At 50.4% G+C, this 13,173-nt stretch overlaps 1 protein-coding gene across 6 annotated transcripts in view; it reads right to left on the bottom strand.

Moving 5' to 3' along the window:
* GARNL3 (GTPase activating Rap/RanGAP domain like 3) overlaps window positions 1-13,173 on the bottom strand; it is a 149,679-nt gene that overhangs the window by 12,946 nt on the left and 123,560 nt on the right. For all 6 annotated transcript variants that reach the window (XM_019421089.2, XM_019421088.2, XM_053908287.1 and 3 more), the window contains 5 exons: window positions 10,848-10,946; window positions 10,380-10,496; window positions 9,438-9,613; window positions 7,806-7,964; window positions 1,396-1,462 (listed from right to left, as the gene is read on the bottom strand). In XM_019421089.2, the coding sequence (XP_019276634.2) occupies window positions 1,396-1,462; window positions 7,806-7,964; window positions 9,438-9,613; window positions 10,380-10,496; window positions 10,848-10,946 (618 nt within the window). The remainder of the gene's footprint in view (window positions 1-1,395; window positions 1,463-7,805; window positions 7,965-9,437; window positions 9,614-10,379; window positions 10,497-10,847; window positions 10,947-13,173) is intronic.

The raw sequence follows: 13,173 nt of genomic DNA, 5'->3' as shown, positions 1-13,173 counted from the left end.
ATGCTGAGATGAAAGCAGAGCCTGAAGCCAGGAGACCACCAAAGCCAGGGGTAATGACCTGGAGAGGCCACTTGAACCACACCTGGCACAGCCCTGGGCCACTCCCGCCCAGGGGAACCCGGTCTGCTCCCGTCCATAAGCTTCCAATGTGGTACAGAGAGGATGTCCATCCACATTTGTTTCCGTGTTCCGTTTTCATCTTGGGACTAATCATCCCATTCTGATAACCTGCTCTGTCTTTCTGTTCTGATTTTCTCTCCCACCTAAAATCCTTACTATCCTTTCAAGCGGTTAAAAGAAAAAAAAAATCGACATCAGTTTGTAAAGCATTTGGCCACAAGTTTTTCTCACAGATTTTTCAATAAATTGAAAAGGCTACCCTTTAAAGCGATTAAAGAAAAAGATAAAGAGATTTTCTACAAGTGACTTCAAACACGCGTCCCCCTGCTCCGCTGGGCCCTGTAACCGGGACACAGGGCGGCAGGGGCAGCCTGGCTCCAGCCCCGGGGGTCAAGGGAACACTCTGGAGGCAGTGTGCATATCGGCCCTCTCATCACAGGGGCTGTCAAATCTCACATCTTGCAAGACGAGGTTTACCAAACAGAGTTCTCTGCTGGTAGTTAGCTCTCCCATACTTATTAATCAAAGATTAATTGAAGTATTGGCCCCACGCAGGCCGATTAAAATCACTACTCTAAATTCATACAATTATAGGTGAAAAAATATGTTTTATTGTTTTAGTTAGACTGGGCAGGCTGATCTAGGAAAATGCCTTACTACTTTTAGCCTTAAGAAGATCCTTTGTACTGTAGTATAATATTAGCTTTTGAAAGGCTGAAAATTCTTACAAGACCCTCTTTGATGCATTTGACCTGGTCTGTCCCAAACCCACCCTGCCACCCGACCCAAACCAGCCCAGGTGAGGCTGATTTCGTTAACACCTGAGAAACAGCAAAGAGGAGAATAGTAACCGTGGCTAAAATTAGGGGCCCTGGAATCAAGAGGGCCCCAAATGTGAACCCTGGGTCTGCTGTTCTGTAGCTGCATGATCTTGAGAAAGACAGGTCACTTCTCCAGGCCTCAGGCGCCTCATCTCCAAGTACAGGTAATAAAGGTCCCTGAGAATTAGATGACACAGTCACCGGAGCGTACTGAGCCCAGCGCACGGCACACAGTAAGGGCTCCCTAAGTGGAAGCCACTGTCACCACCTCGCATCCTGGAGACAGTGCCCTTGAACCATCTCACCAGGAGGTCTGGGAGAGCCAGGTCGGAAATGCAACTCATAGCCGCTCCCTGGGGTGCACTTAAGGTCACAGGAACAGTATGTCAGGTAGATCTATGGCTGAGTCCCTTTGAATTGCCCAGAAAAACAACAGTTAACTGTAGCAACTTACAGTTGTAACACAAGAGGAGCCCGGCTTCTCCGTCTTCGTACACATCAATAGCTGCCACAAAATTAACCTGCAATGGGGAGGGCAGCGGCGGTGAGCAGGCTGGACGCGACATGTTAAGAGGCTTTCTCAGGTTCAAAGGTTTAGCGGGGGCCCTTAGCTTTCTGTAGACTCGGGCTCCGTGGGATCACTTCCACCTGGGGCGGCCACGATTGCAACACTCAGAACGGCCTCCCCTTCCTTTCTCCACTGGGACTTTGTCACTGTCTTTTCTGCCCTTTGAGGAGCTCGGCGGGGGGTGGGGGTGGGCTCTCTGTTAACAGAACTCCTATCTAGGTAGTGCTCTTGGTTCCCCAAGCTTCCTCGCGGGGGTAATTCAGTTCACTCGCACATCGGCCCCGGGGAGCGCGCGGTGTTATTCCCACTTGACCGAGGAAGAAAGGGAGGCTCAGTCGGTTGAGCGCCCGACTCTTGATGTCAGCTCAGGTCATGATCTCACAACGTGTGAGATCGAGCCCCGCATCAGGCTCTGTGCTGACAGTGTGGAGCCTGCTTGGGATTCTCTCTCTCTCTCTCTCTCTCTCTCTCTCTCTGCCCCTCCCCTGCTTGCATGCACACTCTCTCTCAAAATAAAGAAATAAACTTATTAAAAAAAAAAAAAAAGATGAGGCTCAGAGAGGTGAAGTCAGCGAGTAAGCGGCACAGCCGAAGTTTGAATGGGCTACCTCACCGCTCTGTACTTGAGCCAGGCTCCCCGCCGCCTCCCGCCCCAAGTGTGGAGAGTGTCACAATCTCGAAACCACCGCGGCAGGTCTTCGCTTCTATTCTCTGGCTCTCCCGCGCTTGGAGGGAGGCAGCACGAGGCAACAGAACGGGCGCCGGAAGACCCACTTCTGAGATCTGGGCAAACTCCCCTCCCCAGGCCCTCGTGTCTGGTTTGAGAACACCGCTCAACCTGATGATGTCCTGGGTCCCTCCGGAGTTCCAAACCCTGGCCCTCTGTACGTGTCCCGTTCCTCTTACTCCCTCACTTGCCTTCACCCTGCAGTCTGGCCCCCACGCGATCGGGGTCTGCCTTCTCTGGGCTCGACAAAGATTTCCTTCTTCCCAGAGCTGAAGATGTCTGGCCAGTGCTCATCTCTGCCCAGCTCTCCACTGCCTCTGACCCCTGGCATCTCCCTTCCTCTCGCCCACTCTCCTACCTCAGAGTCCTCTTCACGTCTAGGCCCTTCCCTCACTTAGAAAAACGCTCCTCTTTTATGGCTTCACCTTTTACTCTGAGCTCAAAATCCCTAACCCTCCCACCTCAGGCACCTGTTCTCCTCAGCCCCTGGCTCACATTTCTAAGCCTTTCGTTCTTGTTCTCAACCCAACAGATTCCACGTCCAAGTCACCGAGAGGCAGGAGGCGGTGCAGGGGAGCGGGTGGGAGCACGGACACTGGTCAGGAGGACCCGAGAGAAAATCCCGCCTACCCCACTTACTGCCTCTGTGGCTTGTGGCAAACGGCTTAACCTCTGGCCCTAGGTGTTCACCTGTGAAAGTGGTATATAAGGATAATGCTCCCTTTGCTGGAGTGTAATGAGAATTCCACAAGACGCGGAGGAGGGTGCACAATCAGCACTATTATCTTTCTCTCATATGGGACTACCTTCCTTCTAAACCTCCTTCTAAACCTTCTAAACCTTTGTGTGAGCAGAGCTAGCCCCAAAGTCTCAGGGCACCCCCATCCCCTAGAGCCCCGCAGCATCCTCTTCAGGGTCTCTCAGGCGTCTTTTGTGTGCCTGCTGTCGCCCCGGGCTGGGACCCGGCTCCCCAGGACGGAATATGGGCCTGTTTCCTTCAGTTCGTCTCTCCCGCCCCTTCCAGAGTCTGTGCTGCCCGGGGCCCCCGGGGCTCCTCCGGAAGACTCTCCGCCCGGCAGCCCTCCTCTTTGCTGTCGTCAACATCGCTGTGCTGAGCCCTCACTGGCCACCCTCAGCCAGGGCTTCTGCCTTGGCTCTGGCTTCCCTCCGGTGGAACCCTGGCCCCCTCCGTCTGTCATCACCTGGCGCTGTACTAGGTGCCATGAAGCACACAGAAAAAAATAAGGCAGGGTTCCACCTCTCAAGGAAAAACCAGAAAAGCGTGTAAATACATAAAACAAGGTACAACGAGGCAAATGCCACAAGCAAGAGTTGTGGGTGCTTTAGAGGCGGTGGGAGACCGCGAGGCTCAACTCTGGGAGCAGAAAGACTTGGGGGTCAAATCCCAGATGATCCCCCTTCTGCTATCAGACCCCTCTATTTTTATCATGTGCATCGCGTGTGTCACTGTCTGATGCTCACTTATTTGTCCGTTTATTGGAGCCCTCCCCCCGGGGGGAACATGAGCTTCGTGAAACAGAGGCCTCGACTATAGATGTTCAGCACCTAGACTGGGCCTGGCACAGGGCAGGAGCAGAACTGATACTCAGCGAATGCACGACTGAATACAGGAAATCTTTGTGGCCTACTCCCATCGTGCCTCGGGACATGGCTATGGAGGCTACAGCAGGCTGGGGGTTAAGGGCACAGAATCAGAATCAGACAGCCTGGGTTCAAGTCCTGTCTCTGCTACTTATTAGCTGTGTAGTTTTGGGTCCAGTGACTCCTCCTTTCTGAGCCTCAGCTTCCTTTTCTGCAAAAATGGGGACGTGAACAGCACATTCCCTACAGGCTGTTGGGCACATTTTGTGAGATAACGTTCACGAAGTGCTCCGGCATGGGGCTGACACTCAGTCCACTGCTTGGACTTGATCATTGCTTCCTCGGGCACTCCTTAGCATTTTGTTCAGACCTCTGTTAACACTCAGCACAGCGAGACCCATTTCATGCTTCAATATGTATGTTGGTTTCCCTGGGGGAAGGGCCTGGTGGGAGTCGATCTCCGTAGCATTGTTTCCTGACCAGGTGAGGACATCAGAATCAACTAGAGAGCTTTAAAAAATATATTCTAGGGGGCGCCTGGGCAGCTCAGTCAGTTAAGCATCCAACTTTGGCTCAGGTCATGATCTCACGGTTCATGAGTTCGAGGCCGTCAGCGCAGAGCCCGCTTGGGATCCTCTGTCTCCCTCTCTCTGCCCCTGTCCTGCTCGTGTGTGCACACACACACAAGCTCTCTCCCTCAAAAATAAATAAACATTAAAAAAAGAGAGAGTTAAAAAAAAAAATATATATATATATTTGCTCTAGAGATCCTGATATAGTAGGTCTAGGGTAGGACACAGGTGTTAGCTTTTAATTTTCTATTTGATTAAAAATAAGTATTTCACTTTATTGGCATCTTAAAATGATAAAAGTAACATATGGTGGTTGTGAAAACTCAAAACACAGACTTGAAACGAGCCAAGTCTGCAACCCACCGTCCCCAGCCCCAGCTGAAAGTGGGAACCACTGTCGGGTCAGTGTCTAGCCTTCCCATGTGATTCTGGGGTGAGCTCCCAACTGAGACCCACTGGGTTCCAGGCATTTGGTCAAGATGGGGACGCAGGCCCAGCAATGAAGCCAGAGACCCAGATCTCATTACCAGGTGTGCTGTCCCTTCTAGAGGACACCTTTGCTTTGGGAAAGAGGCCAATGCTGGCTGCTGGAGCCGGGGCAGTAGGTCACGATAGGCCTGCTGGTAAAAGGAACTTGATGTTGACTTTCAGATGGCTGCTCTGGTGCTTCTTAAACATTTCCTCTCTTGACCTAGGGTTCTCTTAGTTCCTGAGATGGGGCTGAAAGCTGAAATGGGAATCGAATGGGCTTGGCTGAGAAGAGGAGCGGAGGCAGGAAACTAGGCCAGAAAATCTACACTGTGCACAGAGCAGCAGTGTGAGTAACTTGAATGACCCAGAAATGCCCAGTGACTATGGGGAGGTCGGCCTCTCTCTGTCCTGCCTCCATAGCACCGGGGTCTGGGCTGCAGGAACATTCTGGGGAAAAGCTAGCCCTGCTCCTGCAGGCCGTTCCTGACTGGCTATGGGTAAACGCTTTGTTCATTGCCTTGGTCATTTCCGTAGGGCTTATTTTCCCAATTAGACAGGAAATCCCTTGCAAAGGTGAGTCGCTGTGTCTAAGCACCCACACCTGCTTAGCTACCACTCAGCAGCTGGGGATGTACCCGAAGATGGAACGTAGACATTGACCCACTTAGATCGAGGGAAGGGCTTAAAAAAAAATTTTTTTTTTTAATTTTTAATTTTAGGGGAAAAACTCAGTGACTTAGTTTTTAAAAGCATATTGAAAAAAAGAGAACATTTTAGAATTATTCCTCCTTTCAGAAAAAACAAAACACAGGAGTCACCCAAGAAAACTGCCTTTAATGTGATTTTTCCTCAGCCTTAAGAGGAATCTTAAGAGGAAAAAAAATCCACAAACACTCTAATGAATTATCAGGGTATTAAATATAAGTAAACAGTAATTGCCAGCAGAAAAAGCACATAAAGTCTTAGGAAACTAGTCGCTAGGAAAGGGACTGACTGTGCAGAGACCTACTGGACCATGATTTTTCTACGTCCTTTAGCTGGTCACACAGGTTTTGAAAAGCAAGAAGGACAAGAACTTTTCAAGCCAAGTTGGGCCCTCCCTCCTCAGAAGCTGGAAAAGGCTACTGGTTCCCAGGTACTGGGATAGAGGGGCTGCTCTCCTGGCTCTAAATTAGGAAGAGTTTCAGGACAGACTCGTTCTACTAGGTCCATCCTGGCATCATCTGGCAAGACTTAAAACGGATTGATTCCCACACACCACACACCCAGAAATTCTGATTTAATTGATTTGGGGTGGGGTCAGAGCACTGATCTTTTAATTTTATTTATTTATTTTTTAAATTGTTTTTATTTATTTTTGAGACAGAGAGAGACAGAGCATGAGCAGGGGAGGGGCAGAGAGAGAGGGAGACACAGAATCCGAAGCAGGCTCCAGGCTCCGAGCTGTCAGCCCAGATCCTGACATGGGGCTCGAACTCACAGACCGTGAGATCATGACCTGAGCTGAAATCAAGAGTCATTAACCAACTGAGCCACCCAGGCGCCCCATGATTATTCTATTTCTTAAAATCTTGCTCTCATTTGGTGTTAAGTTTTCTTAATACCGTAATTAGCAATTTTTATGAATATTTGGGTAGTGCCCTAACGCAAGTTGTATTTTTTTTTTTTTTTTTTTATCTCTTGTAAAGCATAATCAGGAAGAATTCTGCAGTCTCTTGGACCTAGCGGAACAGGGCTGGAGGAAGCCTGTGGGTCTGGAAGTTCTCAGCAGGAACTACGCCCCACTCCACGGCATCCTTGTCCTCGGTACCTAAGCCGGAGTGTTGGCTGTGCACCACGCAAGCCTCGCGTGGCTCCAGTGTTATCTGGTCTTGCCCTGCGTGACAGGGGCCTGGATCCTGTCCAAACCTAGGACATGCCTGCGCACTGTGCAGCTCAGGCTGGAGGCAGACTCTCGTCCCTTCCTCCTTTCCTAGGGGGCCTTTTTCAGGGATGGAGACCCGCTCCAGTCACCTGGTCTCCAAGCTGTGTGTGAGTCTGCAGGGATACGGAGAGAATAAGGCCCTTGGGGTGTGAATGGCCAGAGGTTCTCGTTGGTGTAGTTACTCAAGTTGAGCTTTTTGACCCTTCACTTCTCCTTTATGAGGAAGAACAGAATGGCAGGGGGAGATTTGGGAAAGCTGAGCAGGGAATGGGGCAGTTAGATTAGATTGAACCAGTTTGAGCAACAGCAGTGGCAACTTCATGTGGCACGGCCCACAGAATGTATCACAAAACAGTGCTATGATCAATCAGACCCAATTAAAAAAATTTTTTTAATGTTTATTTATCTATGAGAGACTGTGAGAGACAGAATATGAGCAGGGGAGGGGCGGAGAGAGAGACAGACAGACAGACAGATACACACACACACACACACACACACACACACACACACACACACACAGAATCTGAAGCAGGCTCCAGGCTCTTGAGCTGTTGGTACACAGCCCGATGTGGGGCTCGAACCCACGAACCATGAGATCATGACCTGAGCTGAAGTCGGATGCTTAACCGACTGAGCCACCCAGGGGCCTCATAAATGTAATCTTAAAGACATCTTAATCATGGTGGCGCCTGGGTGGCTCAGTCGGTTGGGTGTCCGACTTCAGCTCAGGTCATGATCTCACGGTTCGTGGGTTTGAGCCCCGCATCGGGCTCTGTACCGACAGCTCAGGGCCTGGAGCCTGCTTTGGATTCTGTGTCTCCCTCTCTCTCTCTCCACCCCCCCCCCCCCACTCACACTCTGTCTCTCTCAAAAAAAATGAATAAACATTAAAAAAATATTAAGAAAAAAAAGACATCCTAATGATGGCATCACAAGGTTAGAGGAAGCACTCTTGGTCTTCTTCGATTTTCACTTGCCCCTACACCTGCCAACTCACCCTGTTGGCCTCCACGTGGTGCAGCCGAAAGGCCTCCCCCGTGCTCTCATTCACCACATCGAACTGGTGTCGGTAAGCCACACAGATGAGATTGTCACTCTCTTCAGTCGGCCCATCTACTAAGGTCATCACCGCGGGAGAGTCGGACAGACAGATCTCCTGTGGTTGATGGTGACATGGAGAAGGGGTCAGGACACAGAGCAGCCGTTTTCATCAACCCTCCCCCCCACCCCCCGGCCCCGCCTGCCCCCCTCCATGCAGCAGAGGGTCCCCTCCCCAGGCAGGGAAGGTGGAGACCGGGAAGGAGGGGCAGGGACTGTACCAGACTCCCCCCCACCAAACCTGTCCTCAAAACCCACAACTGGCAAAAGTGATTCAATAGTATGGTCCACATTAGCTCTCAGATAGTCCAGGCCTGTCCTATGATTTAATAATAAGAAAATAATAATGGCTAACCTTGTCGAGCACTTAACACAGTGCCAGGCACTGTTCTCTCTGAATCCTCCTAACAACCTTATGAAGTAGATGAGGCTTTATTCTATTTTACAGATAACGAAAGTGAGGCTCGAAGGTCACATGACTTGCCCACACTCGCACAGTTAAATGTGGTAGAACGAAGATTTGAGCGCAGGAGAGCTGATACTCCACATAAATGTACATGCTCTACGCGAACAGTCATTAAGATGGCTAATTACCGTATTAAGAAGATTAACACCTAATTAGAGCAAGATTTTAACTTGTTTTAACTTAACTGTTATGCTGTTCAGTCCTTAAACTGAATGTGAGCAGAAACTGATATGCATAATTCAGGCGGCTTTAATTCTGGCAAAAATAATTGCTCAGCTCATCCACAGGCGAAGTTTGCCTTAGTGGCCAATGTGTGACACAGGTCACATAACGTACCAACAATTTAAAAAAGGGAAGAGACAGTGAGAGCAGGAAAGGGACGGGGCCCCCAAGGAGGCTTCTCTCGCAAGGTCCCACCCTCAGCGGAGCCCTAAATCCTCTAAGGCAGGCCGGGCAGCTTCTTCCACCTCCCCAGCCATCAAAGCAACTATGGTCTCTTGCTAGAATCCTGCGTTAGCCTCTTAGAGGGTCTCCTCCTTTATGCTCAGGGCTCCCTCCATACCCTTCTGTGTCCAGCAGCCAGCAAAATCTTTTCAAAACACGTCACTTCGCTGCTTCAGCCCTTCCAATGGCTGCCCCTTCTCCCTCAGAGTCGAAACCAAAATCCTAGCAACGGCCTTCGAGGCTCTCTGACCTCCCTGCCTTGTTCCCTTGGCTCCAGCCACTGCGGCCTCTTGCCTGTGCCTTGACCAGGGCCTCCGGTCCTTAACTGGCTGCTCCTTCTGCCTGGAACCCCCTTTCTCCAGATATGCTCGGCACCTACTCCCATATTTCACTGGATCTCTGCTCAAAGGCAAAGCAGAGATCCCTTTGGGAGAGGGCTTCTGGGACATCCTTTCTAGAACAATGCTCCCACCACCACTCATTGTCCTCTCCTCCCTCAATCCACTTTATTGGTTTTTTGTTTTTTTTCAATATGAAATTTCTCGTCAAATTGGTTTCCATACAACACCCAGTGCTCATCCCAACAGGTGCCCAGAGAGGAGATGTGAAGAGCAGACCCACCCTGATGTACTGGAACTCCTCCACAGGCGACTCGGGCAGGGGACACAGCAGTGAGGTGCTGGCGACCCCGCCCGGCTTGTTGTGTTTCCTCGTGACCAAGAGCAGTTTGTTCCGGATGGCGACAACGATCCGCAGCTCTCTGCTGTGGTGAGTGTTAATGGCGTACAAGTGGCAGCCTGGAAGAGAAATAAACGATGCTGACACCAGACAGGAGTCTGGAAGCTCCCGGGCTTCAACAATGTGGCGGTCCCGAAGAACCCTGGAAATGAAGCAGAACTCGGGGAGAATGCCTGAGAATGTTCCCACCACCAGACAGGACGGAGACGTGAGATACAAGTTAGGCTGAGTTTCAGGAAAATTAAGCAAGTCGTAGTCCCTGTAGCCTAGAGTTTGTGGTCTTAGCTTCGAGCCCACGGCACCGTATGAATGAAAGTGGCATGTGAGCAGAGCGCCAGGAGCCAGAGGCTCAAAGTCTCTCTTTGCAGATCTGTGAACAGAACTCACCTTAGCTTCAAAACTTTCCTCTCACACAAGGCCTGGACTTTCCTCTAACCGTCCACATGTTGTTCTACCTTTCAGGCTTCTCTCTCTCCCTCTCCGCCCCCCCCCCCCCCCCCCCCGCCCCTCTCTCTCTCTCTCTAATGTTTGTTTATTTTTGAGAGAGAGAGAGAGCCCGATGCAGGGCTCAAGCTCACAGGCTGCGCCATGAGAGCATGACCTGAGCCAAAGTCGGACGCTTAACCAACTGAGCCACCCAGGCGCCTGACCCTCAGGCTTCTCTCAGAGGAACGGTGATACGATCTTGGTGATGTCTCTGAGCAAAAACCAAACCGATAACATCAAATTCCCATGCATTTTCATCTCCAGGGAAATCTGGGCAGTCCGAGGAAAAAAACAGAATTCGTTGAACAGAAAGCACCCAAATACGAAGACTCCGGTCACCTTTTGTTTTCTCCAGCTTGTTGTCCCTGCAGTCACACTTGCCCTTCACGGCCTGTTTGCCCTCGACGGCCTTGTGCACGGCGCTGAGCCTGAAGACAAAGAGGCGGGCGTCTTTCCCTGTGAGAGAGAGAAGGTGGAGGAAGAGATTGTTGGGAAGACGGGAAGAGCAGACGGTGCAGGCAAGCTACTGCCACAGAACTAGGAGCCGAGGTGTTCCAGAAGTGGGGAGAAACCCCACGCCGGCTTTCCCCAACCGTGCACTGAAGGATGTGCCCCGCCACCCTCCTCCCTCACCGCCCCCTCCTCAGAGAACACAGGGCCGCCCGGGGACCCTGAGCACCGGGCACCTGTGAAGCAGTAGCTGGCGTGACCCACGCAGTCGGACCCTCGTGACCCTCACGGTCGGCCACGGAGGGCCACACGCTTCCCCCCCCTCTCAGAGGACGCTACCGGGAAGGGGAACATCACCTTTGTCAGCTCTGAGGATCAAAAGGTCCAGGGTCTCCAGCACGTGTATCTGTTTTACTGGCAGGGTCTTGTCAAACACGGGCACTGACGGAAGGTCATCTGGAAGAGGAGACGTGGTCACCCTGACACTGTACCCAGCCTACAGGTTCAGAACCTATAATACATGCCTGTGAGTGGCTCTGGACCCCAGTTCTCTTTAGGCAAGGAAGGTCAGCTTCTGGAGCGTTCGTAAGGTCTACACAGTAAGTTCAAGCCCTATGCTCTCAGGGAGAAGGACTGACTTCCTTCCTCTATGTAGGGAGCAGAACAGCGGGGCCTAGAAACTATATTCTCCTCTTCCATACTCGGCAGAGAAAAATCCGCATCCCTCCATCCCGGTTCTTACTGGCATTGTAACCAAAGGACTGAACAGCAAGTTAAAAAAAGTACAATAAAAAGCTCAGCCATTAAGTATTATCTTATCTTTATGTAATGTTCGAAATTGCGTCATTTCTTAGACGATTTTGTCTAAAACCAAAATTCAACCAAAACTAAAATTTCCTTTTGTATTTAAAGCAAATACAGACACACCCTATTCCATGCCTGTGTCTCTACCCACGGGAGTTTACCTATAAATTTTCAGTGTTTCTCCGTAGAGGAATATGAAATCTCCTTCTTAGACAAAAATAAGAGAGAAACGTCAATGAAGTTGCTGAAATGACAGGAAAAACTAATTGCAATGGAAACGTTCAGGAAGACGTCAGGTGAATGGCTGATCAGAGACTGCAATGATACTTAGGATTTGTTTTTAAACTTACTTAGGGGGGACTTAAACTGCTAGCAATTACTTTGTTCCTGAGGGTCCCTAGGACACAGAGGGCTACAAAAAATACTAAGACTCTTTCATAAGCAAAGGGTCTGTTTTGAGTTTGATGCAGAATCGGCACAAGGCAAAGAGGTTCTGCGATGGTGGAACATTTTAGGCAGGATAAGGGGCTTCTTCTTAATCTGTGCTTTGTCTGACATTTAGGTCTTCAAGTGTTCCTCGTGGCTGTGGGTCTGGGTTTGTTTCTTTGGTTACAACTGAGGTGCGTGGGGCCCTGAGGGTCTTGGCTCTTCTAGAAATCTGTCTGGTTGGGTGGGGGTTCATCCCTCCCTGGATGGTGCCCAGGAGAGAACAGATTTTTGTTGTCACGACAGGGTTAATAACTGCCTCACAAGGGAGGGCTCTCCCGCTCCCTCCCGCAGGGCAGGCTGCAGGCCGGTGGGGGCTCTGGATTTGTCAGAGCTCAGAACCTGCTAAGCTTTTGTTAGACAGAGGGCTTGCTCTAGCTCCCCTAAATCACCGCGGCGAATGTAAATTCTGTGACAGCCCATCCGGTGGCTTTCCTACCCTCCTCTACCCTCTTCCTCTACAGAAGTAACTGAATCTCAGGCTCTTTGTGTTTCTGCTGGCGGCAGACGTGAATTTCCAAAACATGGGATGATCGTGCCAGTACCCATCTTCACACCAGACTAAGCAACCACGGTCGTTCCCTTCTGTGAGTGGCAGCTGACATACACACAGGGCTTCCTTAATGCCAGGCCTCGATGCGGTGTTTCGCACGTTCTTTAACTGAAATGCCCCAAGGACCCGCTTAGGCAGCCACTTCTAATACTCCCATTTAACAGACGAGGACCTGAGGCTCAGGGGTGCTAGTGACTCGTCCAGGGTCACGTCTTGAACATGTGGAGCCCCAGTCTGTATAGGGACAAAGCCCGTACTCTTAGCCTAGAGGCAGCACCGCAGCCCTATGGATTGATGGTGCCATCACACAAGGTTAGGGTTAGGGGACTGTCAGGAATTCATACATGACAGAAGCACTTCATTTGACATTTAAGACAGAGAGGCACCATGTAGCAGCCCACCTCTCTACAGCGTGAGTTGGCATTTCTTCTCCATCAACTCTCCTACAGGTGGCTGAATAGGTTTATACACAGCACAGGAAGGAGGAAGCAGGGATATGAGAAAGTGACGCGTGGCTTTAACGGCTGTTTCACTGCCATGTTCTCCTTCTTGGAATCTCTTTATGAAGAAATGATCTTTTAGAGCTGGCTTTTTCTATTACTGCAACCCCAAAACAAATGGTGGCAGCATAATCAGGGTGTAGTCTGCCTTCAAAGTAGCTTTTGCTGCATTTAGAATACAAAGGATCTTTGAGTTTTAATAACGACCTTGAAAGAAGCAGACTCTCAAGGGGGTGGGTCTAATGAAATTAAGCAGCCGCTAATGGGACAGAGTGGAACCTGGCCTGAAAGGAAATGGAGAGATTCGGCTTCACGGAAACTCATAACATGATTAAGTATC

Source organism: Panthera pardus, unplaced genomic scaffold, assembly GCF_024362965.1.
Source record: "Panthera pardus isolate Hobbes unplaced genomic scaffold, ASM2436296v1 HiC_scaffold_20, whole genome shotgun sequence".
Taxonomy (NCBI): Eukaryota; Metazoa; Chordata; class Mammalia; order Carnivora; family Felidae; genus Panthera; species Panthera pardus.
This window is presented reverse-complemented; position numbering and strand designations above follow the sequence as displayed.